General features: G+C 46.4%; 1 protein-coding gene across 4 annotated transcripts in view; it reads right to left on the bottom strand.

Moving 5' to 3' along the window:
* The window catches only part of Tbcd (tubulin folding cofactor D), a 161,312-nt gene that overhangs the window by 114,137 nt on the left and 20,493 nt on the right, over positions 1 to 26,682 (bottom strand). For 3 of the 4 annotated variants that reach the window (XM_055592661.1, XM_055592658.1, XM_055592660.1), the window contains exons 8-12: positions 7,704 to 7,749; positions 5,955 to 6,087; positions 3,626 to 3,768; positions 1,647 to 1,707; positions 425 to 499 (exon numbers count right to left, since the gene is read on the bottom strand). In XM_055592661.1, coding sequence (XP_055448636.1) covers positions 425 to 499; positions 1,647 to 1,707; positions 3,626 to 3,768; positions 5,955 to 6,087; positions 7,704 to 7,749 — 458 coding nt within the window. The remainder of the gene's footprint in view (positions 1 to 424; positions 500 to 1,646; positions 1,708 to 3,625; positions 3,769 to 5,954; positions 6,088 to 7,703; positions 7,750 to 26,682) is intronic. The other variant, XM_055592659.1, reaches the window with a different exon arrangement.

The following is a 26,682-nucleotide window of genomic DNA, read 5'->3' as shown; positions in this document are numbered from 1 at the left end:
CATGTGTCCCACACACTCACAATGTCCTGAGAGGCTAAACTTCAGCTCACTATAACTCTAAATCCAGGCCTCAGGCACTGGAGAATCTTAATATCCACTCTGGGTAAGAGCAATATGAGGCACAGACCCAGAACATTCCCTCATTCTAAGAAGCTCAGCCCACCCACAGTACAGGCCGAAAACCTACACTTGAAGATTCAGACCTACATTTGCATGGGTTCAAAACTGACTCCATCTCTTTCTAAAGATTTTAGATATATAATGGTGCTGAACAACATATCAGATAACTGAAGTTGTCAAGTTTAACCTGAAAAGAAAAAAATAAAGCTTCAGGGTTTATTTTTTTATAAATAGCTCAACTGAAAGAAAATATAATACACAAGAGCAAAAAGCCACATGTTTGCCTCTGAGGGGGACAACCTACCTGAAACAGTCCAGCACAGACCCCACCACATCATCCGCCAGCTCTCTGGGAAGCCTTCCAGCCATCCGACCAATTCTGAAAAGAGAAGTTCTCATTACCATCCTGAGTAAGTCTCCTATCCGCAGAGGAGGACAAGCCTTGAAACCAAGGACAAGGCAGGTGGTTCCTGGGGCATGCCACAAAGTACATGGTCACCTTTCCCCAGAGTAATATGGGCACTGAACTCGGTGACAACAGCACCTGAGCACTAGAGAATCGCTGCTGGCTCCGGCCGAGGCGCTCTCAGCCGGCTGCCCTACTGCCACAGTAGGCCAGCCCAGGTCCTGCACAGAGCAAAGTCGAACCCCTGAAGTCAGGTCCCAGCCTGTCTCACTGTGCGTGGTCTATCCCTCTCAGCAGGACACGCGTCTACTGTTGACATAAATAAAATTCCCTCTTGAGTCTGAGGAGAGCGTCTCCCCTGTGATGCAGGGAAAGCTGTGAGCAAGAAACAGCACGGCCGCACTTTCTATTGACCACAAGGGTCTCCTCAACAGCCTGACGTCTGTGAATCAACTACTGCTGCGACTGGCCTCACACCACACTTCTCTCCACACAGTGTCTCCTCAACAGCCTGACGTCTGTGAATCAACTACTGCTGCGACTGGCCTCACACCACACTTTCTTCTCTCCACACTGCCCAAAGAAATCCCAACAGGAACGTCTTCTGCTAGTTTTCCTACTCTACATACCATCATTCCAAAGCAGACAGTCTCTGACACACTGTCTCCTGTGAACTGCAAACTGCCACTGAGCAGCCCGAGGCAAAAGCTCCCTTGGGCTGTGGGTGGGCCATCTCTAAAGACACAAGCAGCAAGTGCTGGAGGGCTCAAATTTAATGCAGTAATATTTTTTTTAATTTTTGGTTCTTTGAGACAGGGTCTCGCCACATAGCCCTGACTGGCCTGCAGTGTCCTACATCGATCCGGCCGGCTTTAAACAGCAATCTGCCTGCTTCTGCCTTGCAAGTGCTGGGGTAAAGGAGTGTACCACATACGCAGCCTGTAATTATCTTTAAATGTACACTACATAAAACAATGGTTCTAGCATTTGAAAATCTACAAGGTATTTACACCTCTCAAAGCTCATGTAAAATTTTTAAGAAACGAAGAGCACACTGCGACACAACTGCCCCTCCCCGCTGGCACTCAGCACCTGCCCTCACCCAGTACGTCACACTCACCCTTTGGCTGCAGACCAGCGCACCACAGTGTCCTTGTCCTTCAAGCCAACCAGCAGCTGCTCTGGAGGAACAAGACACAACCATGAGGCTACACACTTCTCAGCCCTCCTGCTTACATATAAGCCATCCCGCCGACCTGCACTTCACAGTGTAGGAGTGACTATGCCACTATGTGCTCGATGTACTCCAAGGACTCCACAGTGGGAACTATGCAGACAGCCTTATTTGTCACACATGCCTATAGCCTCAGCCCTTGAGAAGCGGGGGCAGGGCGACTGCCTCAAAGACAGTTTGAAAATCCCACCACTCACGAGGCAAAGGCAGGCAGATTTCTATTGCGTTCAAGGCCAGCCTGACCTACACAGAGAGTTCCAGGCCAGCCAGGGCTATACAGTGAGACCCTTTCTCTAAAAAGTAAGAGTCTTACCAGATTATTTTTTTACATTAGTGAAGGAATGGGAGTGTGATTTGGGCATGCCACCATAAGAATGTGGAGACTAGAGGACAACTTTTAGGAACTAGTTCTCTCCCCCACCACATATGTCCCAGGGATAAAACTTGAGTTGTCAAGTTTGGTCCCTTTACCCACTGAGCCATCTTGAATGCTCAAGAGGTCTTAATTTTATTTTAAATGTTATCCTATGTATTGCGTGTGTGTGTGTGTGTGTGTGTGTGTGTGTGTGTGTGTGTGTGTGTACATATATACACGCACCCCATGTGCATGCCTGGTACCTGCAGAAGTCAAAAGAGGAGTCAGATCCCCTGGAACTGGAGTTACAGATGACTGAGCCATCTTGTAGGTACTGAGAACCAAACCAGCAGGTATTCTAAGCAGCTGAGCTATCTCTCCAATCCTGGATTTTAAATGTAATTACAAGAACTATTTTAAACAATCATAGAAAAGGGCACTTCTGCCACTTTCTAACAGATGGAGCCACCCCAATAGGACAATCATCAGGGAGCGGCTGTAAACCATAGAAGGGGGAGAGGGGGTCAAAAGAAACAAACATCCGAGATGGCCTCCACAGAAAAACATGACATTTGGGAGGATCAGCAATAAGGCAGTTGTGAGGTTATCCCAGATCACGTATCCCTGAAATCCAAGTATGGTCCAAATGCTGGCCAAAGGGCAAACCCCAAAAGAACTGACATGGACAACCAGCTACAGGGTCAGAGTAGGAAGAAACAAGTCAGCAGCCAGGTGGTCTCAGGGGAGCAGAATGTAAAGGAATATGGCTGAGGCAGGCAGGCAACAACGGAGAGGGAGCAGGGAAAGTCAACCTGAACCTGGGAGTTCACGATGGCTCAGAGGGAGTCAGGACAGGTGCTGTGCCACAGCAACCAAGAGAATCCCAGGGAGCACTGGGATCAAAGAACAAATGTTTGTGAGCAGCACCGCTGCAGTCGAGGAGACGGTGTAGACAGCAGTGTAGACAAGTCTGTGGAAAGAGAATGAACGGACAGAACATGCAAGAGAGATGGCCGGCTGGCTGTGCACCTCCTAGCCAGGAAGTATTGGTTGAAGGTCCCACACAGCATGAGGCAGGAACACAGGAAGAGTGAGTGGACAGCAGTGAGCCTGAGGCTGGACACAGTGAAGGGCTGACTGGAAACAGACTCCAGGTCAAGACTCCTGATAAGTGTGGAGACCTAAAGTAGCTTGCGATGATGCCTCAGGAAAGCACGCTTGGACAAGATAAGAAAGTGGAGGCTGGGACACAAGTCCCACGGTCCAAGCCCATTTCCCTGGGAGCCCTGTGTCTGTGAAGACACACAGGGGAGCAACCTAAGAGTCAAGCTGCAGAAAGGCACTGCAGGGGGCTGAGGAGAAAGAGGAAAGCTGGGGCTGCTGGACCACACAGAGGTCAGGGCAGTGAGTTGGGTGAAGTCTCAGGTGACCAGGAGAGAAACAAGGGAGGGCAGCCAGAGAAGGAAAGCCTAGAGAGGCATGCATGATACCTGCTGTAGGCTCCACTCACCTATCACACTTTCCACGCCCTCTGGAACATCATAGTCTTCATCACCATCAGAGGTTAATCTATGAGACAGCGGCTTCTGCTCACTTGTACGTGGGGCACAGAGCTGCAAGTTGGCAGCCAAAGACCGACAGCCACGCTGATACCTATGCAAAATAAAACAAGCTCAGCTTGGTAGGTTCAACCTGGCCTAAAAATATTTTTTTTGGGGGGGGGGGGGTAACTGATGTCATCATCTTAGCATCCCTGAGAATTATACATGATCCTGCGAAAATCTCTCACACCATACAGACTGGAAGAAAGGAAGACTGCTGATGTGATATTATCAGTACAAACCTGAAGGAAATCCAACCTAGACCAGATTCATGCCCTAATCCTGAAGAGCCTTCCATAACAAAGCTTCATGGCAGAAGGCAATGGCAAAGCCTGGCCACAGGGTACACATGGGAGATATCAGGACCTCACCCTTAACTGCAAGCCTTCTGGCTCAGCCCAGGCCACAGGTCCACTCCTTACCTGACCAGATCTCCACCTGCCTGGGAACAAGACAAGGGGAATCAATGATACCGTGGCTCATGGTGACCACTGCACCATCTGTCTAGCCTTGACCGAGCAACTCCCTAAGAGTCAGCATGCCAGAGTAACCAAAGCTCAGCTGCAGAGTGAAGTCAAAACAGGAAGGTAGCTTCTGTGTGGCTCTCTACCCTACGGAGAGGCCCATGTGGACCAAGGCGCTTCCTCTCCTGGCAGACACTGATGTGCACGATCCTTGGCCTCTGCCCCACAGGCACTGTGCTGGCAGAATGCTACTGTGTAAGGAGTACCCTTGCATTAGTCAAATGCTCATTTCTCTGTCCCCATTCTGGCTGCAATCAGACATGGCATGGTAATGGGTATTCTAAGAGTCTCCTGTCTCAAGTCTGTGTAAACACTGCTCCCCGTGTATTCTCTGATTTGTCAACTAAGCTGATCAGCTCAGGCTGGACTTCAGTTTCCAGCCAGTGGAGGGGTAAAGATTCACTCAGTCTTAAGGAGACACACGAGAAAACAGCTGGAACAGAGAAAGCCTTAAAATGCAAGCATAGGGGATTCTGGCTAGAAAGTAGTTAAAGTAGCATAAAGGGCTAAAAGAGATTAACATTGCTCAGTTACTGACATAAAAATTACTGAATAAAACTAAAGTCTCGGTCTCGATTGTCTGGAGCAAACTGGGTTAGATTAAAAACTGCCAACATTAAATTTCGTTCATCAGCACTGTCAGGACTGCCGCAAAAATAGCACAATCTTGAAGAGCACACTACACAGGTGCTAACTTTAGGAGTGCACGCCACCATGACCGCCAAAATCTAATTCATCGAATGTGTGTTAACTGAACACATCTGGTGTGTCTCTGAGTACACTTCTGAACACATAAGCCAGCTCTAGTAAAGGCGAGTCCTGTCTGATCAGCCGACAGCCTTGGCCAAACAGGAGGTGGCCTCCCCACCTGTCAGCTTCTCAGCAGCGGCTCCAGCCATTTGCCCTTCAGATCTTAGGTTTCCCTCCTTCCATACTGTGTCAACACCCTACTGTTCTGAGAATAGATGGTTAGAATGTAGCCTAGACAACCTAGAGTGAAGTGTGTGCTGGACACATTAGTGGTACCTCAGTAAGACATCACACCAGAACATACTTCTTTGCAATCCATTACACTTTGGAAAAGGCTTTAGCTAAACTTACATAAATCTCCCCAAATCGCGCACATTAATAAACGAATGCAGCTCAGTAGTAGAGTGCTTCCATGAAACCCTGGGTTCAAGCTCCAGCACCACAAAAATACTATTAATAGTAATAACAACAGTAGCACCTTCTAGACATGGTGGCTCATGCCTAGAACCCCAGCACTATGGCTGAGGCAGGAGGAATATGAATTCAAGGCTACCCTGGGCTGTCTCAAAAGAAAAAGGAAACAAAACCTATAATGTGAGGCTATTAGAAGAGACTGTGTCCATCAGTAGGAAAAGACACTTCCATCTCTAAATAATCCTTTAACAGAGTTTTCTCTGAGACAACTGATCAGAAAGCTGGTCCCAAAGAGCCCAAACCAACAACCTGCAGCTACAACTGAGCAGCACCTCAGAGAAAGGCTGCGCAAGCTTCTCCATCACCACTCAGGCTTCAGCCACTCCAGCAGATCATACTGAGTCAGGAAACAGCCGAAAGGAAAAGCACTCCCTTCAAAACCGGAGACAGTCAGACACCAACGGAAAACGAGAGCAGAAGACACTGTCTGCTGTTCAGCCCACACAGCCCCTCCTCTTGAGATGAATGCAAGGTCACAGGCCTAACTTACCTCCATGTGGCCACTTTTGGCTTCAGGAAAGTCAGCCCCAGCCTCTGGACAAGCTTCACCCCGAGTTTCCGCAGCAAAGTCTGATTGCTCTCGGGAAGTCTGCATCCATCAAGGCACTGGAGCACAGTGCTGGCTGCAGACGAGAACACACAACTTGATGCAGCCAGAGGGAGCGTGCATCCCTGAAACAAGCCAATCCCACGGGCCCAAGGCAGGTGGCAGATAAGCCACCCTGAATCCCTGAGCCCTGGCCACAAGACCTCTTTCTCCCCAGGTTATCTGCCAACAACAGCTACAGTGACACCTACTTAGTGTCCTCACCATGCAGCAAAAAAATTAGGAAAGGCCCAGAGCATAGGGGAAGCCATCCTGCTACAAGCAATCGTGCAGAACCTGAGGGACAGGGGACATGACACAGGAATAAGTGTGGGCAAAAGCAGTCATTCAAGTGTACCAGGGCTTCTGGGCTGTGTTTTGTTCACAGGGTGCTCTCTCAGCACTGTGCTGGAATGGAGGCAATGCTGAAGGAGGAAACTGAGCCTGAGGAGAGCATAATGGCAAGATCTCTCTCACATGCGACTCTGGGCCACAAGGCCTTGCACGGGACTAAAGTGAACAGAATGGCATTCTGTAGACAAAACTAAAGCCTAGACAAGACTGAGACCAATCATGTAAGGGTGAGGAAGAAAGAAGACAGGGTGGGATGGAGCCAGTACAAAAATCGCAGATTAAGCCAGGCCTATGTGACAGAAACATGAGAAGAGGATGAGGGGACGGGGAAAGGGTAGGAAGCAACAGGAAGGGAGGATGAGGTGACAAGAAGGAGATGTGAGTCGATGAGAGGAAGAATGTGAGGTTATGCCATGGAGACAATGGATGAGGTAACAAAATGGTGTTGGAAACCTGAAAAGGAGGGAGCACAGGAGGGAAAGTGAAGTGACAGGGAGGAAGAAGGAAAAAGAATGAAGTGATGGAGTCACAGGGGAGGGGAATCAGGAAAAGACAATGGAAAGAGTGAAAGGATACAATAAAGGTGGGAAAGAGGGGACAGATGTAGAATGAGGAAGGGGAATGAACTGATGGGAATCAGAGATGAGAGTACAGAAAAGAGGAAGTGACTTGAGGGAATGAGTGAGGAGGGAAAATAAACCACTGGAGTAAGAGAACGAGATGAAGGAAAGGGCAGATGAGGCAGTGGGAAGAGGGAATGAGGGGTGGGAAGTAGGGATAATTCGTTGGGGAATGAGGAGGTGATGGGCAGGAAATAAAGTAACGGCAAGCTAGAGAGGAAGGGAGGATGAGAGCATGGAGAGGATGCTGTGATGATCAGACGGAAGATGATGGAGACGGAATGAGAGGAGGTGGTAAGGGAAGGTGGTGGGAGAAGAGAGGAGTGACAGGGAAGGGGAATGAGGCAATGGAGGGCATGGAAAAACAAAGCTGCTAAGGTCCCAGGTGACCTCAGGCCATGCTTACTATTACCAGGCCCCTCCAGAATTACATCAGGGCACTTATGACACTGCAAAACCTAGATATCCACTACAAAGCCTTCAGAAATTTTCTATATTTCAAATAAGTAGAATAGTTTCTCAAGGAACACAAAATAGAAAATCAAAAGGCTATAGCATACCACAAATACATAAAGCTACCGGTTCTTACATGCTTGAGTAAAACTGTTAAGAGCAGCATATTTGGTTCTATACCCACAAACTCACAGCACAAACATATCCTTCTTTAAACTAATCTTACCATAGGGTAGACAATCTTCACGTTTTCCATGCTTAAATATTTGAGCCTGAAAAAAAAAACATGTCTTAAATGTATGTTTGAATGTACAGACATTATCAGAACAAACTCATTGCATCTTCCAGAATTTTTGCTGCGCATACACCACCCAACACCAGGTGAGGAGATTCAGCTCGAGGCAGAGCTGCATGCAGATCTTCAACAGCCCTCACATCGAGAGCGCATCAAGGGAAGCTAGTTCTGAGCTCAGATCCTAACTGCAGAACGAGCAAGAGGAGGAAAAGTCTCACCAATAGCTACAGATAAAGGGATCCGTACAAGTGAGAGGCCATGGGAATTTTCCTCCCCTCTCACCACCTTAGTTAACCCAGGAGGAGGCAGATAAAAGGATCCGTACAAGTGAGAGGCCATGGGAATTTTCCTCCCCTCTGTCCACCTTAGTTAACCCAGGAGGAGGCAGATAAAAGGATCCGTACAGGTGAGAGGCCATGGGAATCGTCCTCCCCTCTCACCACCTTAGTTAACCCAGGAGGAGGCAGATAAAAGGGTCCGTACAAGTGAGAGGCCATGGGAATCGTCCTCCCCTCTGTCCACCTTGGCTAACCCAGGAGGAGGTCCACCTCCGCCACAGCTGGCCCAGGATCTGGCTCCTGATGGCCGCCAAATCGCATGCAGACTCCGCACACAGCACAGATGAACCTGGAGGGCGGCAGCCAGAGAACAACCTCATCTTCACTGGTGCTAACTCTCTCTCACTAGCATCCTAACACACTGGTCCTCACTGGGTCACTGCTCCTTACAACACTGGTCCTCCGTCAGTTACAACAACGGTTCTCCCAACTCGCGGAATTTGTTCTTGACCTCCTCATATGTACTATGGCAGCAGATACCCACATTTACTCTCTCTCTCTCTCTCTCACACACACACACACACACAATATTTTTTATTTTAATTAATTAAAGTTTATTCACTTTGTATCCCACCTGTAGTTCCCTCCCTTTTCCCCTCCCAATCCCACCTTTTCTCCCTCATCTCCTACCATGTCCCTCTCCAAGTCCACTGATAGGGAGGTCCTCCTCCCCTTCATTCTGACCCTAGCCTATCAGGTCTCCTCAGGACTGGCTGCATTGTCCTCCTCTGTGGACTGGTAAGGCTGCCCCCAGCCCAGAGCCAGACACTGAGTTCATGTCAGAGATACTCCCTCTTTCCCTTACTAGAAAACCCAGTTGGACTCTGAGCTGCCATGGGCTACATCTGTGCAGGGTTTCTAGGTTTTCTCCATGAATGGTCCTTGATTGGAGTATCAGTCCTAGGAAAGTCCAGTGGGCCCAGATTTTTTGGTTCTGTTGCTTTCCTTGTGGAGCTCCTGTCCCCTCCAGTTCTATCTCCCCCTCCTTTCATAAGATTCCCTCTGCCCAATGTATGGCTACGAGTCTCAGCACCTGCTTTAATATCCTGCTGGGTAGAGTCTTTCAGAGGCCCTCTGTGGTAGACTCCTGTCCTGTTCCCTGTTTTCTCCTTCTTTTGATGCCCAACCTCTCTGCCTTTCTGAATGAGGATTGAGCATTTTAACCAGAGTCCTCCTTGATTAGCTTCTTCAGGTGTACAGATTTTAGTATGATTATCCTATATCATACGTCTAATATCCACTTATGAGTGAGTATATACCCTGTCTGTCTTTCATGCTTCTGGGATACCTCACTCAGGATGATCTTTTCTAGTTCCCTCCATTTGTCTACAAATTTCATGATCTCCTTGTTTTTAATTGCAGAGTAGTATTCCACTGTATAAATGTACCACAATTTCTGTATCCACTCCTCATTTGAGAGGCATCTGAGTTGTTTCCAGCTTCTGGCTATTACAAATAAAACTGCTACAAACATGGTTGAACAAATATCCTTGTTATATACTTGAACATCTTTTGGACATATGCCTAGGAATGGTATAGCTGGATCTTGAGGTAGCACTATTCCTAATTGTCTGAGAGAGCACGAGATTAATTTCCAAAGTGGTTGTACAAGTTTATACTCCCACCAGCAATGGAGGAGGGTTCCCCTTTCTCCACATCCTCTCCAGCTTGTATTGTCACTTGAGTTTTTTATCTTAGCCATTCTGATGGGTGTGAGGTGAAATCTCAGGGTCGTTTTGATTTGAATTTCCCAGATGATTAAGGGCACTGAACATTTCTTTAAGTGTTTCTCTGCCATTCGATATTCCTCTATTGAGAATTCTCTGTTTAGCTCTGTACCCCATTTTTTAACTGGATTACTTGATTTCTTGCTGTTTAACTTCTTGAGTTCTTTATATATTCTGGATGTCATCCTCTGTCAGATAAGAACACTAGTTCTCTCACACTAGAACAGTGGCCCTATCTAGAACACTGATCCTCACTAGAATTCTGGTTCTTCTCACTGGAACACCAGTTTTCTTGCACTAGAGCACAGGTACTACAGTGATTCCCCACATTTACATAAATGAAAACCATAAGCACATATAGTGGCTCATGCCTATAATCCTAATACTTGAGAGACAGAGACAGGAGGATCACAAGTTCAAAGCTACCCTTGTCTATATAGCAAGTTCCAAGGTAGCCAGAGCAACATAGGAAGAACCATGTCTCAACAAACAGGCAAATGAACATACGCACAAAATACATGTAAACACACAAAGCATAAGAGTGTAAATTAGCATGAAAGTGGGCACAGCCAGAATGGTGAGTTGACTCTGTCCCCTGAGCTCCAGCCTCCATACCTGCCCTCCCGAGGAAGCCTATCAACCCCAGGAAAACCCAGGACTCTGCCTGTCTTCTGGAGAAGGCCTGCTGGTCCCCAGGAACAACCACATTAACCCCTCCCCCTTAAAGCACACCCTTAAACAGCAGTAAACCACACCTGCTCCCCTGTGTTCCATTTTCCGACCCATGTCTGCCTCCATCCCTGGTACCCCAACTGGCACCAGGTACAACCAAATGACTAAAAGCAACATAAGAACACTATCAACAAGAGCCAGGACAATATGGCACCACCAGAGCAGAGCTATCCTACTACACCATGCTTTAATACAGCTGAAGCACAAGAAGATGACCTTAAATCTAATCTCCTAAAGATGATAGAAATCTTTAAAGAGGAACTAAATTAATTCATTAACGCAGGGGCTGGAGAGATGGCTCAGTGGTTAAGAGCACTGCCTGCCCTTCCAAAGGCCTGGGTTCAATTCCCAGCACCCACATGGCAACTCAAAACTGTCTGTACCTCCAGTTCCACAGGATCTGACACCTTCACACTAATGCACATAAAATAAAAAATTTAAATAAAAAGAAAGAAATACAGGAAAAAACAATCAAATAGGTGAAGGAAATGAATAAAACTGTTCAAGACCTGAAAATGGAAATAGTAGCAATAGAGAAAACACAAAATGTGGGAATCCTGATGATGGAAAACCTAGGGAAGAAAACAGAAACTATAGATGCAAATATCACCAATGGAATATAAGAAATGGAAGAGAGAATCTTACGCAAAGAAGGTAAGATTGATAAAATCAATATATCAGTCAAAGAAAATATTAAATCGAAAAACTTCCTGACACAAAACATCCAAGAAATCTGGGACACTATAAAAAGATGAAGCCTAAGAATGACAGGAAGAGAAGATTCCTAGGTCCAAGGTCCAGAAAATATTTTCCACAAAACCATAGAAGGAAATTTCCCCAACCTGAAAAAAGAAATGCCTATAAATATACAAGAAGCTTACAAAACACCAAATAGATTGGGCCAGAAAAGAAAATCCTCCGACTACATAATAATCAAAACACTAAATGTACAAAACAAAGAAGAATTTTAAACGCAGCAAGGGAAAAGACCAAGTAACATAAAGGCAGACCTATCAGAATTACACTCAACTTCTCAACAGAGATCCTAAGAGCCAGAAGGGCCTGGGCAGATGTCTTGCGGTCTCTAGGAGAGCACAGATGCCAGCGCAGAGTACTAGACCCAGCAAAAATTTTAATCACCATAGATATTCTATGACAAAACCAAATTTAAGCAGTATCTATCCACAAATCCACACCTATAGAAGATACTAAAAGGAAAACGTTAACCAAAGGAGGCTAATTACACCCAAGAAAACATAGGAAATAACACCACACCAGCAAAACCAAAAGGGAAGCACCACACCTACACACACACACAAAAATAACATCAACATCAAGCTACCAGGAATTAACAATCATTGGTCATTAATATTACTCAACATCGATGGAACCAATTCCCTAATAAAAAGACACAGGCTAACATAATAAATATGAAAACAGGATCCATCAATCTGCTGCATACAAGAAATACACCTCAGCAACAAAGATAGACATAACCTCAGAGTAAAGGGCTGGAAAAAGATTTCCAAGCAAACCCAAGAAGCAAGTGGAGTAGCCTTTCTAATATCTAATAAAATAGACTTTCAACCAAAATGAATCAAAAGAGATGGGGAAGGGTACTTCGTACTCATCAAAGGAAAATTCCACCAATATGACATCTCAGTTCTGAACATCTATGCTCCAAATGCAAGACCACCCTCATTACTAAACTTAAATCACACTTCAAACAGTGTTGGGAGCCGCTGGTCTTCCAGCTTGCTTTAATATTTAGATCTCAGCGGAAAGACTGGCCTTCATTTGGAGTCAGTGAAGAATTTTCAAGTTTATTTCACCTTTTGTTTGAGACAGCAGGTGGGGTGTCCTTGTCTAGGACACACCTTTTGCTTGACTTCCTTGTAAATTTACTCATTTGTCCTGAGGGGCATTTGCTCTGGCTTAAAAGGAGTCTGGACTAAAGCAAGGTGTTTAGTTTCCACTAGAGCCTCTCGGAAAGGTCCCATGTGTTGTGTGTTGGTTTATTAATTTCAGTCCTCAATCCCGACTCAAGAACCATTCGAATCTGCCAGCGGGCTCCAGCAAAACCATACACATTAAACAGTGGTAGACTTCAACACTGTTAATGGACAGGTCATTGAGAAAGAAGCTAAACAGAGAAATAATGAAACTACTAGACATTATGAACAAATGGCCCTAACAGATACCTACAGAATGCCCAAACACAAAAGAATATGCCTTCTTCTCAACATCTCACAAAACCTTCTCTAAAATTGAACATATACTCAGTCACAAAGCAAGCCTCAACAAATACAAGAAAATTGAAGTAACTCTTTGTATTTTATCAGACCACCATAGATTAAAGCTGGACTTCAAGAACAACAGAAACAACAGAAAGCCTACAAACAAATGGAAGCTGAACAACTCTCTACTCAATAAAGGCTGGGTCAGGATAGAAATAAAGAAATTAAACTTTCTAGAATTCAATGAAAATGAGAGAACAATATATCCAAACTCAGCTAGGTGGTGGTCGTGCACCCCTTTAATCCCAGCACTTGGGAGACAGAGGCAGGCAGATCTCTGTGAGTTTGAGGTCAGCTGGTCTACAACGTGAGTTCCAGAACAACTAGGACTACACAGAGAAACCCTGTCTCCCTTATGAACACTGACACAAAAGTAATCAATAAGATAATCGCAAACCGAATGCAAGAACACATCAAAAATATCATCCACCACCAGACACACTGACACATGCCTGTAGTCCCAGCACTCAGGGAGGCAGAGGCAGGCAGATCTCTGTGAGTTTGAGGCCAGCCTGGTCTACAAAGTGAGTCCAGCCTGGTCTACAAAGTAAGCCATGGCTACAAAGAGAAACCCTATCTCAAAAAAGAAGAGGAGGAGGAGAAAGAAGAAAAAGAAAAACATCACCAACCATGATCAAGTAGGCCAAAAAGAAGAAAGAAAAAAGAAAAGAAAAGGAAAAGTGCTAGTTAGTATAATGTTCTTTTGAAATGTATACACCTTACCCTTGTTCATTCAAATGCTGATTTCTCCTCCCTACACACACTCTGGTTTCAATCTGGATATTGCATTGTGATACTTATTCTAAACATCCTTTCTCAACTTTGTGTAAACAGGCCAAAATAAAGCAACTAGCCACACCGTGGAGCAAGGAAAGGGGAGGAGCCAAAGGACAGAAAAGAGAGGAGGAGCCAGGGGACAGGAAATGAGTGGGAGGAGAAAGGGCATTTGAATGAACAAGGGTAAGGCGTATACATTTCAACAATAGTAAATATTAATCGACACCTACAACAGAAAAGAAAAGAAAAAAGAAGAGAAGAGAAGAGAAGAGAAGAGAAGAGAAGAGAAGAGAAGAGAAGAGAAGAGAAGAGAGAAGAGAAGAGAAGGGAAGAGAAGAGAAGGGCAGACACATCATCCACCATGATCAAGTAGGCTTCATAGCAGGGATACAAGGTACTTCAATATGCAAAAATCCATCAATGTGATCCACCATATAAACAAACTGAAAAAAAAAAAAAAATGATCATCTCCTTAGATGCTAAAAAACCTTTGACAAAATCCAACACTGGTTCATGTTAAAAGTCTTGGAAAAATGAGAGACACAGAGTGCATACTGAAACACAATAAAGGCAATATACAGTAGGCCAATAGCCAACATAAAATTAAATGGAGAGAAACCTAAAATAAGTCCACTAAAATCAGGGACAAGAAGACAAGGCTGCCCACTCTCTCCATATGTATTCAATATAGTACATGACGTTCTAGCTAGAGCAATAAGACATAAGATAAGGGGATACAAAATGGAGAAGAAAAAGTCAAAGTATCACTATTCACAGATGATATAATATCATACATAAGTGACCTCCAAAATTCTACCAGATAACTCCTATAGCTTATAAACACCTTCAGCAAAGTGGCTAGATATAAAACTAACTCAAAAAAAAAAAAATCAGTAGCTTTACTTTATAAAAGCAATAAACAAGCTAAGAAAGAAACTGAGAAATCAACACCCTTTACAATAGCCACAAATAATATAAAATATCTTGGTGTGACTCTAACCAAGCAAGTGAAAGACCTGTATGACAAGAACTTCAAGTCTTTCAAGAAAGTTGAAGAAGATATCAGAAGATTGAAAGATCTCCAATGTTCACGGATTGGAAGAATTAACATAGTTAAAATGGCCGTCTTACCAAAAGGAATCTACAGATTCCTTTAATTATCACTATCAACAGAGCAAAAGGATAGCCTACAGACTGGGAGAAGATCTTCACTAATCCTACATCTGACAGAGGGCTAATATCCAGACTATATGAAGAACTCAAGAAACTAAACACCAACAAACCAAATAATCCAATTAAGAAATGGGTTACAGAGTTAAACTGAGAATTCTCAACAGAGGAATCTCTAATAGCCAAGAAGCACTTAAAGGCACAACGCAGTCCTGATGAGATCTGAAAGACTAGGGTCAGATGAAAGGGGAGAAGGACCTCGCCTATCAGTGGACTTGGAGAGGGGCATGGGAGGAGATGAGGAAGGGAGGGTAGGATTGGGAGGGAATGAGGGAGGGGACCACAGCTGGACTACAAAGTGAATAAACTGTAATTAATATAAAAAAATAAAACTTAAAAAAAAAAGGTTCAACGTCCATAGCCACCAGGAAAATGCAAATCAAAATGACTCTGAGATTTCATCTTACACCCATCAGAATGGCTAAAATCAAAAACTCAAGTGACAGCACATGCTGGAGAGGATGTGGAGCAAGAGGAACACCATTATTGGTGGGAGTATAAACTTGTATGACCACTTTGGAAAGCAATATGGTGCTTTCTCAGAAAATTGGGAATAGCTCTACCTCAAGACCCAGCTATACCACTCTTTTGGCATATACCCAAAAGACACTCCACCATACCACAAGGACACTTGTTCAACTATGTTCATAGCAGCTTTATTCATAATAGCCAGAAACTAGAAACAACCTAGATGTCCCTCAACCGAAGAATGTCTAAGAAAATGTGGCACATTTACACAATAAAATTCTACTCAGCTATTTTTTTTTTAAAAAAGGACATGATGAAATTTGCAGGCTAGAACTAGAAAATATCACCATGAGTGAGACATCCCAGAACCAGAAAGACACACGTGTCATTTACTCACTTAAAAGTGGGTGTGAGCCATAAAGTACAGAATATCCGTGTTACATAGAGTGGACAGAAGGAGGGAAATGATGGGAGAAAAAGTAGGGAGAGGCCCAGGGATAGGAACCAGGTATGGGTAGGGTGGGGAAGCTGGGAGAAAGAACAGAAATTGAGGGGGCCCATCTCATGGACTGGAGAGGCCCCAGGAGTCTAGGAGGGTGCCCCTAGGTGAGGCTCCTAAGCAGAGGGGGACATGGCGCCTGAAGTCGCCACCTCCTGTAGCCAGGTGGGACTCCGGTGAAGGGATGGGGACATCAACCCACACACACAAACCCCGTGCCCCAAAATCTGTCCTGTCTATAAGAAGTATAGGGCTAAGGGTGGAGAGGAGAGTGTTACTCCGGGGGGCTACCCTGAAGACAGTCTGCCCCTAACCGGAGAGGTGCGCACAGTGCACATGGCCAACTGACAGTGCAATGTCAAGACAGGGCGGGGCTGGGCAGGAGGTGATAGGAAAAACAAAAGCCCCAGCTCCTCCTTGCAAGAATGCTGAGGCAAAGATGGGGCTAAGCAGAAGGACCCAAGTGGGAGGTTGTGAGATCTAAGTTCAACTTTTGAAGTAGCAGGGTAATGTGAAGCAGAATCGGCAAGCATGCGGCAGCACACCACACAGCCTGGTGGCACAATGGCAGCGCCGCTAGCCCTGAGGGGACAATCACTGGAAAGAGGCAGGACCTTTTAATTAGGCCATTAGTAAGATCTTTTCTGGCTGGGCATGGTGATGCACGCCTTTAATCCCAGCACTCAGGGAGGCAGAGGCAGGTGGATCTCTGTGAGTTCCAGGCCAGCCTGGTCCACAAAGTGAGTCCAGGACAGTCAAGGCTACAGAGGGAAACCCTGTCTCAAAAGAAAAAGAAAAATTAAAAAAATATTTTTTCTGTTTTTGTCTTTTTCTAATTTTGTTGTTGTTGTTGTTTGTTTACTGTTTTCAGACAGGACCTCAGTCTACTGCCCAGGCTAGTCAGAAACTTCTAATATTACTCCTGCCTCCACCTCCAGAATGCTTAGATTACAGGCACCATTCATTCCATACTCAGCTTAAAAAAAAAAACCAAACTTTAAAGTGTCTGTGTGCATGTGTTTTAGTGGTAAAGTGTTTACCTACTATGTGCAAAGTCCTGCATTCATTCCCAGCAACACACACACACACACACACACACACACACACACACAAAATAAAAAAGACTCAGTAAAGCTTCCTCATACTCCATCTGTGCTGCATAGACAAGCCGCGGAACCAGTCTCCCCAAGTGAGGCTGGGCACAACTGTCCTCCAACAGGGGCCACCATTGCCACAGGAGCTGAGGCTAGGCCTCATCTCCTTTCCTAGTCCATGCAGAATGATAATAACAGTGCCCACCTCACTGCCATCCTAAAGTTCATCTCCCTTATTCTCAAACATTCCCAAAGAACAAAGCACAGATCTGGATTATAATGCTCCCTTGCTAGGTAAACAGAGACATATTCTCTGTGCAAAATCTAATTAAGAACTGCACCCAAGGGCCACACTGGGCCCCAACACTGGTCAGTGCCTTCTCAGCTCACATCAGAGTGGACAGGAACTAACAGAGACCCACACTGGACAATGTACACAGAGGGACTTTGAAGAACTTGATCCTAAATGAGATGTCTCTATCAAGCCCCACCCCTCAACGATCAAGGATCAATGGAGACAATGTGGAACTACCACAAGAGCCAGAAGTGACTGATGGCTCACAGCACAGCAGGGCTAACACACATGAACACAGAGACTGTTGCCATACATGCAAGACCTGCCTGTTCAGGCCAGACAGATCCCAATCGGACACAGAGTTGCAGCCTCACCAAGGAGCTACTTACAAACAACAAACAACGCTGGCAAAGGGGAAATTAGTTCTCTCCATGAGGTCGCTGGGTACCTCAACCACACTCCAGAGCAGGCACCATGCTGTAAGTAGCCGACCCACACAAAACAAACATGATGGGTCTTTTGTGGATTATTTGGGGGGAGGGGCGTTTTGTTCCATTTTGTTTTGCCATTTCCTGTCTTTTTGCTTGTTGTTTTTGCCATTTCCTGGTCTTTTGCTTGTTGTTATGATTTCACTTTCGTGTTTTTGTGGAAAGATTTTTTTTGTTTTGTTGTGGAAAAGAAAGAATATAAAGTTGAGTAGGTAGGGAAGAGCTGGGGGAAAGAAAAAGCGATCAAAATATATTGCATAAATTGTGGTGTTTGTTTTTTTTTTTTTTCAAGACAGGGTTTCTCTATGTAGAATGTATGAAAATTGTAATTAAAAATAAATAACTAAAAAGAAAAAAATTTTTAAAAATTCTTCCCTATATTCAGTTTATGTGAGAGAAAACCAGAAGTTACTTCACCAAAGTTCAAACACATCAAACACCATATATTTTACACAGAAAGCTCACACTTAATGAATCAATATCTCTCAAGCAGAAATATGAAATATACATGCAGGGGTCAAAGAGCACCAAAACACAGCAGTGCTGGACCAGTGCATAGGACAGCCTCGGCATGTGGGAGACTCAAATCCACGCCCAAAGGAGAAACGAGGGAAACCTCAGACACAAATGCAGCTGGCCCCTATAAGCTCACCATCTTGGGGCAGAGAGGGACAATGTGCCAGACAGCAGGCCAAGCTGGTACAGTAGGAGGAAGACGCACTGGCAGAGGACAGAGTCATGTGGCACTCTCACTCGCCTGCAAATGCCTAGCTCAGCTCCTACTGCCCCCACCCCACACAAACCAAACTCCCAGCATGGTCTGGCTGCCGGCCAGCACCTGGAAAACGGAGAAACAACAGTGTGTATCTTCCTAAGTATAGTACCAATTCTTTCCACCCTGAGCCATTTTAGAAGTTTCAAGCTAGATTTCCAAGGTGACACAAGAGTACACATTCAGAGAAAGTCATGAAAGAGACAGCAACTCTTCATGTAGCACCCAAGAAAAAAATAAAGGGAAACCTTCCCCTGAAAAAAAAAAAGAAGAAATACAGGACTTTGATTTTTCACCTACAAGGCATCTTCATGACACTTAGAAGGTTGTGTAGCAGGAGGACCACAAGTTTACAGCTAGCATGGGCTATACTTCATTTAAAAAAATGTACTTCTTTCCAATGCTGATCAGTGCTTGCCCTACCCTGGGGACAGTGACTCTCAGCATCAAAGAACCTGGGCACACACACATATGCCCGCACACGCACACCACACACTCCACTTTTGTGGAGGCATGAAACAGGAAGCAAACCAGAGCCACCTGCTTTCAGAAAAGCACAGGCAACACTACGGCAGTGACACCACCAACAGTTTGGAAAAACACCTCTCGGCACAGGAGGAGCAACCATGTCTGTTTTTGTTGTTCTGGAGACTAGTGCAGGGTACGGTGCAAACAAAACAAGTTTCCCAGCAATCATCCTAAAGCACCACCACACCCCTCCACTGAGACCCACCCAAGCTCACGTCCCTCCCTGGGGCACGCTCTCCAAGCCCTGTAAATCACAGGCTGAAGAGCCACACAGAAGCAAGTTCACCCTGCTGCCAAGCAAGAGGTGCTGGTTTGAGGCTCCCTGAAGGCACTGCCAAGTTCAAGCCAAGAAAAGCAACTCCACCCCAGGCCAGTGGAGAAAGGTCCCGGAGCTGGAACTCAGGTGTGGCTGTCACTGATGTGCAAGGTCTCTAAGAAGCTACAATCTGAAACCTTGGGAGCACTGACCAGCAGGAGAGCAGTCTCAGAGCACAGCATTAGAGGAACAGGTCCCTGAAATACTTCATTACAGCTCCTGTTATGCTCTCTCATGAGGACAGTATTTATTTAATATTTATTTATTTTACATATGAGAGTTCCATCTTCTCTCTCTCTCACACACACACCAGAAGACACTATGGTACCCATGCCACTTCACAGATGGAACAAGGCACAGGGCAAAAACGATGCTCCTTGATTTTGTCTTAACACTAAGAAAGTTCTCCATCATGAAAGGCTTAGCAAACCAGAGTAAAGAACTATAAGGCACTTTTAAACATGTCACATAGGAGATCAAAACCCAGGCAGAAAAAGACTACTAAAACCCACAACCCCAGGCGGAGCAGCAGGCAAAGCCAGGTCCTCGCCTCGACCAGAGGCTCTGCTCTCACTGACTTCCTCCCCAGTGCAAAGGCATTCAGGACAGATCACTCCAGAGCCCCTCCCTCAAGGACTGTGGAAACTCTCAGCACAAAGCAGCACCCAAATATGTAAGGTCTAGCACACCTACTGGCTCTAACAGGGAGAAGTGAGAGGTACCTTAAAGGACTCACTGTCCCAAGAAGAGCAGTGCTGACACTGGGAAGAGGGCGGCCGGACACAGGGCAGGCCCAGGAGAGGCTCCAGGCCGGGCACCACCTGCCCGACAAGGAGACTACTGGCATTGTGTACTGGTACCTTCCGCATGGCCCCGCTCTCTCTGAGCAGCTCTGCGAGCGCAAACAAAACCGAAGATTTCTAGTTTGAGTGGCTCTGTGCTCTACCTCCAGGCCACTTCTGAACTCCGAGATCCAGCCAAATTCTCAGGGTGTAACCCACCCAACTGAGCAGCTTCAGGTTTGGCCATATCCCCGAAGCAAGACTTCCAGGAAAGGGTGTTTCTTTCCTTACTGGAGAAGCAAGGCAGGACCCTTCCCCCATCATACAATGAAAGACTTGCCATTGACAGAAGAATTTCATACATCAAGTTCAGATTTGTTTATTCATTTATATGAGACAGGATCTTCCCTAAACAGCCCAAGATGACCTCAAACTCAATATCCTCCTGCCTCGGCCTTTGAGTGCTAGATTACCAACAAGGACAGAAAAAACCACCACACACACAATTACTTACTGCAATCTCCAAGATGTAAAATGAAAACTCACCCATAGGACAGACCGCAGACAAGAGGAAAATGGCCAGTGTGGAGGGCAGATAAATCCAGCCCCTCAAGTCTATGTTATTGCTACTTATTTCACTTTCGAGTACTTCTCAAGTAAAAACAACTATTTCTCGATCAATTGATAAATGGGGAAAGTATGGAAATAGTCCCCCCACTGAGAGCCCAGGACTAAGGGTACCCCCACAACACGGAGCTTCCCAGGCTCAAAGGCAGAAGCCGTGCATACAGAGCCAAGTACCTGGGCACAGGAGAAATACCCAGCACGACTGAGGCACCTGAGGGCAGAGATGAAAACCCAAACTTCCGTAATGCAGGCAAGGTCAGTCTGGCCCCACATGAAAGTGAGGGAAATGAGGGAAGTGAGGGAAGGACAGGCAAGGAAAGCCTGAACAGCTGTACCAAAAACCGTGTCTTCAACACAGCACCAATGACACCGGGGGTGTGGGGGGGCGCCTCAAGTGCCCATACAGCTAACACTGGAGCCAGTAATGCCTTTGGCACTGTGGTACATGTCTGTAATCTCCAGAGCTGGAGATAGGAGGACAAGTTAATTCAAAGCAAGCCTGGATTACACAGGAACCCTGTCAAGGCGGTGGGAGGCGGGGGTCGCACCAAGGCCCGCACAGGTCTTAGACCCTTTGCCGTAACCTGAGGGAGCAGGAAGGTGCTGGGGTGGAGAACTCTCCTGGCGAGCTGGGCTACCTACCTAGTGTAAAGGACAGCTGCTCTGTACACACTAAATGCTGACAAGAACCAACCCTCAGAACAAAGCAGCGGCTGCTCAAGCTCAACACAGGGGACTCAACTTCAGGAGCTGATACACTTTGTTGTTCCAGTGATAGAATGACTCGGCAACAGAGGGCTGGCTGGTGGCCCAGCTTCTCCAAATGAGCAGGCACAGGTCAGCAACCACAAAGACGTTCAAAGCTTCACTGGTTGCGTTCCCCGGTCCACACACAAGCAGGAAAGAGGCAGTGTGCACTGCCCAGCTGGGGAACTCGGTCTAATCCCTCACTGGCGCCCTCTGGGCTCAGAGGGCAGGAGGGTACCCCAACCTGTCCTTGCTGGGCCCTCCCGCCCATGCTTCTCACCTCCTGTTCCCTCCAGGGGCAGCCTACCAAATACAGGGAACCCTGTCTTGACCATGGAACAGCATACACTTCAGGGAACCCAGCAAACAAGGCCGTACCCCATGGTGGTGCTGCAGAGTAGGATGCCTGTCATCCTATCCGGAGATCTAGACCAGGCACAGCAGACAGAACAGGCTTGAGTGAGGGCGAAAGGACTCAGGACCATGCTACAGGATGAAGACTTGTGGTGTGGGAAGAAGGTAGCATGGAGGAGTAGCTAGAAGGACAAGTGACACTCTTGACAAGACAAAGAGACCCAAACAACATAGCAGGCACGGAGAACACAGCCAGAGACAATCTTAGTCTCAGTCTGTCTGTCTGTCGCTCTGTCTCTCTATCTCTGTCTCTGTCTCTCTTGTGCACGCTCACGCTCATACACACATACATACACACATACACACACAGTCAAATTTCTACAGTCATGAAACTAAGGAGGACAAGTGGTTGGACCAGAGGCAGGAGGTGAAGCTGTGACTCCACTGCCCACAGAATGAGGCTCTAACAAGGACAGAGAGCAGGAAACAAACATCAAGGGCAAATCAGACATGAGGTGTCAACAGCCAAGGCCTGAGGGAAGCATGTGAGAAGAAAGGCCAAGGAAAGTATGGGCAAGCAGATAGCAACACCTGCCCATGGGCCAAGTGAGAGAGAGGAGGGAGGTGGAGCTGTGAGGTGCCCAAAGGCTCACGGCAACAAGCACAAGCCAAGGCTAAAGGTAGTGCGGTCTCCTCAGCCTCCAGAGCTGACCCAGCTCACGCCAGCAGGTGGACTGACAACACCTTCTTTCTGCTCACAGGGATGAGGAAGAGGAGGCCTCTGAGCTACAGAATCCTTCCCTGCAGGTACATGCAGGTTCCCACAGGGCTCCCCTATGTAAAACGCTGAGCTACCTTAAGTCAGACACAGCCAGAGTGAGCTGTCCACAGTCTACTCAAAGCCTAACTCACGGGCTTTTTCCTGATTCTACAGAAACACAGCATTCAGTGCCTCATCCCTGGACTGGCGTACATTTTCTTCACCCAGAGCCCTACTCTTGGGACTAGCAAGATGGCCCAGTGGTTAAAGGCACTTGCTGCTGCCAAGCCTGAGTTCAATCCCTAGGACTCATATGGTTAAAGGTGAGAATTCCTTCTTCAGGTCGGCTCCCACATGAATGCTGTGGCACATACACCAGACCACAGCCACAAAATATATAAATAAAAATAAATAAAGTGAAAAGAAAAGCTGCCCTGAGCACCAAGATGCAACCATCCAGACATTCTGCCCTTGGCACAATGAGCCTGAGCACCTCCAGAAACAAGGCTCCACAGGAGCCCACAAAAAAGAGGCCAAAGCCCACAGGACCATGCCATCTGTCTAAAAAGCATGGCCAGTGCTGATAAGTTAGTCTGCGCTCGCTCTAGGCAAGAGAGGATTGGCACTTCTCTTCCTGATAGAGCAAGGTACCACACCTCTGCCTCAGGCCACTAGGAGAGATGAAATCCAAGTATAGCTAAAGACTATTTAGAGGCCAGGGCCAGGAAAGCTGGTCAGGCAGCTGAAGTCCCAGGCAGGGCCAAGTCCAGGATACTGGTTCCTCATGCCTACCCACATAGGTAATCTAGTCCACAGTCACTGGGGCCCAGCCCCCGATCCTTTCATCCTTTAAGCACGGCAAGAAAGCGCCTCTCCAACGTGTCTCCTGGAGACTGCCTGCACCTGTGGACCCTGGTGCCCTCAGCTTCCTTGAGGGCTAATTCCGTGGTTTGTGGAGTTTCTGGGTTTTGGTAAAATTCTGTGGCTTCTTGTTTTTCTTAGTGATGGGTTAGCCAGGGCTTCCACATGCTGGACAAGTGGTATCTGACACTCAGCTACCCCAAACCATACGTCTAGTAAGAATTACACCTTTAGTCAGTAATAAAATAAATTTTCAATTTTGTTGATTTTTGTTTTTCTTTCTCTGTGTAGCCTTGGCTGTCCTGGAACTCTCTATATAGACCAGGCTAGCCTCAAACTCAGAGATTCGCTTGCTGGGATTAAAGGCATATGCCACCATGCCTGGCAAATTTTGGAAATTGAGAAATAGGAAATAAGAAAAAGCTTGACTGTGAAGAAGATGATGCCATGTTAACAAACACCTCCTGCCTCCCCTCCACACAGGCAAGACCTTCCCTACCAGCAGCCTGTCTTTGGGAACAGAAGTTCCTTCACCATCATGAGCACTGCAGGAAATGCAGAGATGCCACAGTGGTCAGAACCTTCAGATCTGAGGAAAAACTACAAGCACACAACCATTAACCAGTAAGCAAAGGTAAAATACATTTAAGTGACAATGTTTTTATTTTAAATCATGTTTTCTATCCTCAAATTTCCTCAATCTGCATTAACACTAATATTCAAGAGTAAAGGGGCCTTCCAGAGAAATGAAGTTGCCAAACACTTGTTTCCTTCCCACAAGAGTTAAGAATCAATGCTGCGAGAGGACTATGCTTCGAGGGAAATAAAATCAATCCTAGTTTCGATGTGACTTGTTCAGAGTTCACCTGTTTCGCCTAACCCACACTAATGAACAGGTGGATAAAAACAAAGCCAAGTGCATCAAAGGAAACATGCAATCCTGAAGCACAATACACCTGCAAGTTTCATCATGCACAGGACACCCAGCCCTCTGCCTTCAGGTCTGACAAGCCCACGGTGAAACTGCTCCACCCACTGAGCCTAACTTCCTTCTGCCCTGGAGTCAGATCGGACCCAAGTGACCCTCCAAAGAGAAAACGAAGCCATGGGAGACTGCGGAGACAAGGCTGCCCCACGCAGCAGGGCCTTCAGAAGGCTCTGTGGGCAAGCAAGGCACCGTGAGCCTCAGGAGCTGAGCCCTCAGGAGGTGAGCCCGCCACAGCGGCCGAGCCGCAGCAGGGCCTTCAGAAGGCTCTGTGGGCAAGCAAGGCACCGTGAGCCTCAGGAGCTGAGCCCGCCACAGCGGCCGAGCCGCAGCAGGGCCTTCAGAACCCTCCACTTCCCAGGGTTTCAGTTGTCTGCGTCAGACAGTTGCTCACCATCCTCAGGGCAAAGCTCTCCAGATAGAGCACAGGTGCTGCTGCCAAACCAGCAAAGCACTCTGGCCCAACGGCAGGCTTGGGGCTCATCTTCTCCTCCCTTGCCAACACACCCAGCTGGGGGTGGGGTGAGGGGTGGCTAAGAGACTCAGCTTTCTAAGCCTCTGGGAACTCTTTTTACACCTCAGGAGGAAGGAAAGAGAGAATTTCTCTCCCTCAACACTGGAATTTGAAGATATCCAAATAAAAGGCACACATGTCTACCTGGCTTAAGTCACCAAAAGGAATCTCAACCCACTGGCATAACTGGCAAGGAGTGGAGCAGCAGCCAGCCTACAGCATCCGCACGAAACCTATGCTCCACACACCTCCCAAATAAGGAGAAACAGAAAAGCTGGGAACTACACAGAGAAACAAGAAGCAGGTGATCAAAAACAACAAAAGGCTGTGGGCAAAGTACATAAAACTAGACTAACAGTAGCCACTGTGAACGGCCACAGGCACTCTGGCCAGGACCTCCACTTCAGCTACCGGGCTGGGCATCACCACCTCCACAGGAGTCTATCTCCCCTAAGCAAGAAGCCTTTTTACCCTGTCTCTATTGCCATAGGCAGCACCGCAGAGCAAAGAAACTCCTGAACCAGGCTGGCAAGTAAGGCAGCTGAAGACCCTAAAGCCCCTCAAAAATGCAGACTGCTAGCTAGGCACAGTGATACACACTCATAACCCTCGCTAACAAAAGCTAATCTGAGCTGTAAAGCAAGCTCCTTCTCACCATCCCTAATCCCAGAAAGAATGGGTAGGAAGCCAGTCATGGTGGTACACACCTTTAATCCCATCTCCCAAGAGGCAAAAGTAGCAGATCTCTGAGTTCAAGCCCAGCCTGGTCTACAGAGGAGTTCCAAGACAGTGAGGGACACACACACACATACACACACACACACACACACACACACACACACACACACACACGAGACAGCTCAGTCAGTCATCAAGGTTAAAGACTGAGTTCAATCCCTGGAACCACACAGTGGACACAGAAAACCTTCAACAAGTTGTTTTGAAGTTATTATTGTTGTTATTACCGCTGCTGCCGCTGGTCCTGGGTGAAGGAAGGAAGGAAGGAAGGGAGGAAGGGAGGGAGGGAGGGAGGGAGGGAAAGGGTTGAACAATTAAGAGCACTTGGATCACCAACAGGTACATCATACACACATACAACAAACAAATGTAAAAAAAAATTTTTTAAAGATTCATGCCAAAATTCCAAGAACCTACTTACACCCAAATCTTTCAAATTAACCATTTCTATCTACTCTTCACCAGAGTTGCCTAAAACACAAACGTACAACACCTACCATGATTTATAAATCAACAGCATGGTGGGCACACAGCTGTGAGCTCGGCCCATCGTTCCCTCTTCCTTCCTCACACTGTCCTTCAGGGTAAGACACAGCTGACAGCAACCTCTACTGCCGTAATCAATATGAAACCACAATAAAACCTCTCTACCCAGCTGCAACAAAAGCCTGCCAGGGTATGGACTATGCATCTGTACTTGCAAACCCCAAAGATGTCTCCACAGGCGGAACCTCACATTTCATCAGTATGACAAAACAGACAATCATTTTTTTAATATTTATTTTGCGTATGTGGACATGTGCTTACTATAACTGATAAGTAGAGGCAACCATAATTTTTCTAAAGATTTATTTCTATTTGTGAATATATGTGTATACTCTGTGTGTATCTGTCCACATGTGTCTAAGTGCCCACAGAAGCCAAGAGATGGCACCAGATCTCCTAGACTAGTTACAGATCTCCTGGACTAGTTACAGATCT

This window comes from Psammomys obesus, unplaced genomic scaffold (genome assembly GCF_907164565.1).
Source record: "Psammomys obesus unplaced genomic scaffold, mPsaObe1.curated_primary_1811, whole genome shotgun sequence".
NCBI classification, from domain to species: Eukaryota; Metazoa; Chordata; class Mammalia; order Rodentia; family Muridae; genus Psammomys; species Psammomys obesus.
Note: the sequence above shows the minus strand (reverse complement) of the source record. Positions and strands in the feature narration are given on the sequence as shown.